Below are 7,710 nucleotides of genomic sequence, written 5' to 3' on the forward strand. Positions count from 1 at the left end.
AGTAAAATTCTTAGATCTTCTAACTTCACATAATAAAAATCCCTGTATGTGTATGTGTGTTTCTTTTAGGCAGAGGTTGAAAAGATTACTGCAGTGGCCTGGGATATCTTCCAGCCCCTTCTCTTTGGACTGATTGGAGCAGAGGTATCTATTGCATCTCTCAGACCAGAAACTGTGGGTGAGAATTTCAAAGTAGTGTTTTTGCTAAAATCAACTTTTTATATTCAGTTGTAGTATCTGTAGTAGGTTTATATTTGGTGGTTCCCATTGTCACAATTATATAAAAAGTTAATACTGATCTTTTAAGCAGTTGGTTAGAAAAGAATGTTTGTCAATCTAAGACAGTAAATTTTATGCCTTAAATATTGTTGCTTGTAAAGAAAAGTGTCGCTCTTAACTACTATCAAGAAAATGCAGGCCTTAAAATTTTTTTCCAACGATAAGAATGTTCATCTAGGCTTGTCCTGATCAAGGGCCAGAATTTTAAAGATAATTAGGCAGTTCTATAATATGTATCCATGGGATAGAAATGTTTGTTCATTCATTCTTTTATTCATTCATACATTCAAAAGCCATCATATTAAAACTGTTGACTTTTAGTACCATACTCAAAAATTAATTTGTACACGTATACAGATGGTCCCCGACTGACGATGGTTTGACTTAGGATTTTTTGACTTTACCATGGTATGAAAGTGATATGCAGTCATTAGAAACCATACTTCGAATTTTGAATTTTGATCTTTTCCCCGGCTAGCGATATGCCATATGATCCTTTCTCGAGATGCTGGGCAGCCGCCAGTGAGCTGCAGCTCTAGTCACCACAGGATCATGAGGGCAAACGACCCATACACTTCTACCCTTTCTGTTTCTCAGTTTCAGTAAGTATTCAAGAAATTACATAAGATAGTGAACATTTTATTATCAAATAGGCTTTGTATTGGATGATTGCCTAACTGTAGGCTAATGTAAGTGTTCCTAGTACATTTAAGGTAGGCTAGGCTAAGGTATGATATTTGGTAGGTTAGGTGTATTAAATGCATTTTTTTCTTTTTCTTTCTTTCTTTCTTTCTTTTGGTGAGGAAGATTGGCCCTGAGCTAACATCTGTTGCCAATCTTCCTCTTTTTGCTTGAGGAAGATTGTCGCTGAGCTAACACCTGTGCCAGTCTTCTTCTAATTTGTATGTGGGATACCGCCACGGCATGACTTGAGAGCGGTGCTAGGTCCACACCTGGGATCCAAGCCTGGGAACCCTGGGCTGCTGAAGCGGCAGGTGCGAACTTAACCACTATGCCACCAGGCCAGCCCAAAGTGTATTTTTGACTTACAATATTTTGACTTAAAGTTGACTTTCAACTTATGATTGGTTTATCAGGATGTAACCCCATCGTACATCAAGAAAGACCTGTACTCATTATTTCCTTCTTTTCTTGCATCACAGTATTATTCCGTCCATACTAGGGATCCCATCCCTGCCACCTCCTTCTAGATCTCACACAGAGTCTCCCCTTTTTCTGACACATCTTCAGATATCCTTGTCACAGCTTTCTCTTCTGCAGAATTGAAACAGATTTTAATCTCTCCTATCTTAAAATAGTATCTTTCTATTCTGACGCATGTGACAACATAGATGAACCTGAGGACATTACACTGGGTAAGATAAGCCAGTTACAGAAAGACAAATCCCGCATGATCCCACTCCTGTGAGGCATCCAGAGGAGTCAAATTCATAAGGACAGAAAGGAGAGCGGTGGCTGCCAGGGTTTAGGCGGGGAAATGGGGACTTGCTGTTTAATGGGTGTAGAGTTTCAGCTTTGCAAGATGAAAATGTTCTGGAGATTGGTTGCACAAAAATGTGAGTGTTTAACTTAATGCTGCTGAACTGTACACTTAAAAATTGTTAAGATGGTAAATTTTACGTGTATTTTACCACAGTCAAAATTTGAATAAATATATATACATATATATATATATATCCCTTCTTCATTTCACTTCCCCCCTCACCTACCACTCTCTCTCTTCCTCTTTTCAAACTTTTCTAAAGAGGTAACTGTGTCCCCCTTTTCCATTTCAACTCTCATGCCCTCCCTCAGAACATTTCAGCCCAGCTTCTGCCCCATTCCACAACCAGCCCCGCCCTCACCACGGTCGTATTGCTGGATACACGAAATACGTGTTAGTCTTGACTTGACTTGATCTCTCAGCAGCATTGGACGCTATTGACCTCTTTACAACACTTTTTACGTTGAATTTTTACATTTTCCAGTGCCCTCTGAGTCTTCCTTTACACTATATATGGCTTAAGTGCTGCTCTTCCTCCAAGTTCTTTCAAAAGATTTCTACACTTCACGCTGGGTATCATTTCTCTGAGCTCAGCTACACTCAGTGGCTTCGATTATAAACTATGTAATTGCAAAATCTTTATCTCGAATTCAACATAGCCAGTTGCTGCTTGGACATCACCACTTGTAAATCCCACAAAACTTGAGGCTCAGTGTGTCCAAGGCTTCCTCATCATCCTCCCCAGACTGCTCCCTCCTGGGAATGGGATCGTCCCTTTTGTATCTTGTACTTAAGGCAACAAATACTTTTGAAAATCTACCACGCTGGGAAAAATGCCCTCCAATAAAGAGCCACAGAACCTTTTCATAAAGAAACCATGTTGCAGATTCACAATAGAGCATCAAGCAATGTCTGTCTGGTGTTTTACCAGCCTCTTGAACTTGAGAAAGTTATTTATCCTTTCTGATCTTCATTTTTTTTCAACTGTAAAGTGAGAATAATTACTCCACAGGTTGTAAAGATTAAGTAAAGAGATGCATTTAAAGCTTAATACAGAACCTAGCACAGAGCAAGCACTCAACAAATGTTACTTTTTCAAAAACCACCCTATTACCTAGTACTCACCTTAGCTTTGCCTTTCTCAGGTCCGGTAGCTTGCCTTGCCCTAGTCACAATCTCTTATTTTGCAAATCAGAATGAACTTACCTTTATCAGCAAAGGATTCTGAAGGACTGAACGAAGTAGCTGTACACATCAGCCAGGGTGATGGGCAGTCAGTGCACACACCAGTATGGGGAAACAGGTGTAGAAGCCAGTGTCTATTCTGACTGGTCAGTGCCCAGCCAGCTCTCTTCTGACTGCCTGATTGCCTCCATACTTGCTGATAAATATTTTGAATATCACCTCTGGTCTTATCCTCTGTAAAGAATTCTCAACCACTTTGATGAAAATATTAAGTTTTTTCTCTTCTGCGCCCTCTTACCGGTATATTTACACTGCACTCACCTTTTGGTTCTTTATGTTTCTGTCTTCCTCTGACTTTGGAGTTCATGGAGGCAAAGTCTGTACGTTATGCGTGTTTGGGTATCAGAACCTAGTCCAAATTCTGTTATGCGTAGTTATAGTTTAATAAATTCTTGTTAAATAAACACATGGGAAAAAGTGTGGTTCTTGCTATAAAGCATAAGATAAATAACATTCAAATCTCCTTTGTGGAAATTCAAATATATTTAGTTAATTTCTGGCTTTAATTTAGGGCAAATACCTTCTTTTAAACAAATGGTCTGATTGATCCTTAATATTGATGTTTTGACAAATTATGCCTAATCATTTTTGTCTTTTTAATTTTTTAATGTTTTTAGATTATTTCTGTTGATAGAATTTTGAATCAATAATCAGGAGATTCCATTTCTTCCCCAGTATTTCGTTATGTCTAAAAATTGAGTATTTCTTACAGGCCTTTGTGTTGCCACCCTGGGTATTGCAGTACTGATACGAATTTTGACTACATTTCTGATGGTGTGTTTTGCTGGTTTTAACATAAAGGAAAAGATATTTATTTCATTTGCATGGCTTCCAAAGGCCACAGTCCAGGTAATGATGGATCTTAACTCCTATTTCAATATGATCCCTTAAAATTTTGAATAAGAGGGCTTGTCCAAATTTGGTGAACAAAAGTAACTAAAGTTTGATTTATGAAAAGAATTTTTACTAATCTACTCTAAAAGTTTTATTTTTGGTATGCTGATTCCTTTAATATGATGGCTCATTTAAATTTCTTTAGATCTCCAGGGTACAACTGAAAATCCAATAAATCCCTATGTTACTAGAAAGCAGTAGTAGAGGGAGGGAAGAGTTTGAATTTTCATCAGTCAGAGCTCTCTGAATCACCTAGAGATTTTTCGTTTTGATGTCTTCTAAGAAGAGAGTGAAACAGAAATAGCGCGGCCCATGTTAGTGTTTGGAAATACTTCACTGTCAATATGATTGATGATCAGTTATGCTCAACCTCGGTCTTTATATATAATGGAGAAAGATTTATTGAGAAACAACTCAGAAAATGCTTTATTGATTTCCTAGATTATTAGTTAATATTAAATTTTTCAAACTAGCTGTACTTCCTGTCAGTTGTCTCAATCACATGACCCAAAATTTGTGCACTCTAACAAGGCACTAACAGGTGCTTGAAATTATTGACCATGCATTTGGTAGAATACCTATAATTGCTAATTAAATTAGAACTGTATAGATTATCATTTGTTGCAAATAGCCCTGATTGTATTGTATATTTTCAGACTAATTATAGCAAACAAGATTTAACTGTTGCATCCTTGATTATTTTGCAATTATTTAAATATGTAAATTTCTATTTCATGAGATGAAAATCAGATATTTTTAATTTAGGAAACTTTGAGGGTTGTGTATGCTCTGTAACTATATGCCAGATTTGGTGTGGCTATAGGTTTGGGCATTATCCCAGAGAAGTTTTTTTTTCATCAGACTTTGAAAGATGTCTGGGACATAATGGCTAAGAATACTGTGAGGTTTATATGGTACAATAAGTGGAATAGTTTCTCCCTCAGTGTCTCCAGCTTCTACACTACTTCTGGTAACTTTATTAGGTAACTATCAAAATAATTACTCTAGTAGCTTTGGTTTGAAAGATTTGTTTCTAAAGGTTAAAATTTGAAAGACAGCACTTTCCTGCTGTCAAAGCAAATTTATAATAAGGAGAAATTATCTTGGATGTGGTGAATAATGTATGTACTGTGAAGCAAGTATTGTATGGAATTTTCTTTTTTCTTCTTTTGCCACTGCCTAAGAAACAAGACTTTCTTGTATGTTTTTTTCCATATTAGTGTTCTTCAAACTTTTTGGTCCATGACCTGCTGTAAGAAATATATTTTAAATCACAATATATTTTAAATCAGCATACCTACAAACCTCAAAACATACACACACAACGGAGAACTGAAAGAGAAATATACATTGTAATGAGTGCAGTTCTTGCCAAGACTTCTTGAAATGTTGAATTAGTTATGGTACAAGGAACCTGAAATAACAAAGAGCCCTCACATACAGGGACTAAGTGAGATAGATTTTTCCTTCTCTCCCACCAGCAGTCCAGCATGGACACTCCAGAGCTGGCAGGGTGACACTGTCCTCAGCATGTGCCTTCCATCAGTTCACCATTTCTCATCAGGGGGAAGGGGAAAAAGAATGATGTGCAAGTGTCCATTTCTCTTCAGGGAACAATCCAAAAGTAGCATTTATCACTTCTGCTCACCTCTCAGTGGCCAGAACTTAGATATATAGCTTCATCTAGTTGCAAAGAAGGATGAAAAAAAGTCTTGGTTTGGACAGCAATGTGACCAGCTAACACTCAGGAGTTCTAGTTTAGAAGGGAAAAGGGGCATTCAGATATTTGTGGGCAATTAGTAGTCTCTGCCATTGTGTCTCATCCACACCAGCATTCTCTCTTCTGATTCATTGTCCTAGAGGACAACATTGTTGTGTTTTGTGGAATAAGGGAATAACCAGATTGATTAATATATTATTTTCCCAAGTGCACTAATATGGCATTTTGCCTCTAAAAGAAAATGAAGGTTTTCATAATACTTCCCAGTAGACAAATTTTAAATAAAACATTTCACCAAGACCTAAGGCAAAGAGTTCACCAAATACCTAATAAGATTACCTTCAAGTTTTGACAGTGCCTACCACTTTCAGGTTTCTTTATGTTTAACAATTAGTTTAGCTCTATAGCAATACATATTCTTATGTTTTTTCATTTAAAACTTTGCCATCTTCCAGTAAGTATCACTACACTTTTTTTAAAAGATTGGTATCTGAGCTAACATCTGCTGCCAATCTTCTTTTTTCTTCTTCTTCTTCTCCCCAAAGCCCCTCAGTACACAGTTGTACATTCTAGTTGTGAGTGCCTCTGGTTGCGCTATGTGGGACGCCGCCTCAGCATGGCCTGATGAGCGGTACCATGTCCACCCCCAAACTAGCAAAACTCTCAGCCGCTGAAGTGGAATATGCAAACTTAACCACTCGGCCACAGGGCTCACTGCACTTTTTCATCTTGTTCTTTTTTAATTCCAGATTCCTGAAGATAAAAGAGTGAGATGACCAGTGACTTTCTTTACTCATAAGGAATTTAGTATACAGAATCGTCTTATAGTCAATTATATCATGAGGCTGTATTTACCTTGTGTTTTGAAATATATTTGCCTGATATTTTTGTAACCCTGCCTTCTGCAACTAAGTACATATGAATCACCATCCCTTCCCCATGCCAGGGCAGGAGAATTTTCAGAATACCAAAACCAATTGCAGTACACTTTGAAAGAAAGAACTTTCTTAGTTGAACAAAAGAACAAGCAGTTTGTTTTTGCAAATGATAAAATAATTCACCTTTTTTCTATGTGCCTGTCTTATATGCCTGTGTCCAACTTTACCATTAAACTTTTACAGGCTGCAATAGGATCCGTGGCCTTGGACACAGCAAGGTCACATGGAGAGAAACAATTAGAAGAATATGGAATGGATGTGTTGACAGTGGCATTTTTGTCCATCCTCATCACAGCCCCAATTGGAAGTCTCCTCATTGGTTTGCTGGGCCCCAGGCTTCTCCAGAAAGCTGCACATCAAAATAATGATGGAGAAGTTCGAGGAGAGCCCTCTGAAGAAGTTTAGAGGTGAAAAGAGAGAATGCTAAATATATGATTAGAAAGCTGTACCAGAGGCTGCTTTTATCAAGATAGATATTGAAATATATAATATTTAAGCTTAAAATGTAACAGAACTTAAAGTGTGGTTATTTCTTTAAACAGCATTTTCAGCCATTACCCTTTCCATGTAGGTGGTAATGTTCTACATTTCTAGCCTGATTTCTCTATCTTCTTCTTTTTGCTTCAAACACTCCATCATTATCTTAATCTGTGTGGGGAGAAATACTCTTTAATGTACTACCACGATATCAGATTAACAGGGGAAAGACCGAGTTCGGTGTGGCGTTCTGCTGGCCAACAGCTCGCTCTGAGTGACTGTTGCCGCCACAGTTTTATGATGCGTGGCCACCTAGCCTCTCATGCCTTGAGTTGTTTTTGGATCCTCTTTTCTTTTTAAATACATTGTAATCTCTCATCAGTTTCTCCCCTCGCTTTCCCTGTTAATCTGCCTCTTCTCCATTTCTGCCCCTCTTACTACCTTTCTGTGAAGTATTGTAACTGATTGGCCCCACCAAAATTTTTATGTACACAAAGTATCTTCATTGGCTCTTCCTCTTGCACCTATTTGGATGACAAAAGCCCTCATTCAACTTCCTGCCTGGCTCCACAGAGTCCCCCACTTCAGTGGCCCCTCTGAGTTTGCCTCCCGCTAAGACGTGCCCTGGTCTAGCCCTTTCTTAGTTGTTTCTT

The 7,710-nt window shown here is 38.0% G+C and overlaps 1 protein-coding gene across 1 annotated transcript in view; it reads left to right on the plus strand.

Moving 5' to 3' along the window:
* The window catches only part of LOC139044039 (sodium/hydrogen exchanger 9B2-like), a 29,495-nt gene extending 22,401 nt beyond the window's left edge, over positions 1-7,094 (plus strand). Inside the window, exons 7-9 of the mRNA XM_070503645.1 lie at positions 70-178; positions 3,741-3,877; positions 6,764-7,094. Coding sequence (XP_070359746.1) covers positions 70-178; positions 3,741-3,877; positions 6,764-6,985 — 468 coding nt within the window. The 3' untranslated portion in view covers positions 6,986-7,094. The remainder of the gene's footprint in view (positions 1-69; positions 179-3,740; positions 3,878-6,763) is intronic.
* The last annotated feature ends 616 nt before the right edge of the window (positions 7,095-7,710 follow it).

Source organism: Equus asinus, unplaced genomic scaffold (genome assembly GCF_041296235.1).
Source record: "Equus asinus isolate D_3611 breed Donkey unplaced genomic scaffold, EquAss-T2T_v2 contig_536, whole genome shotgun sequence".
NCBI lineage: Eukaryota > Metazoa > Chordata > Mammalia > Perissodactyla > Equidae > Equus > Equus asinus.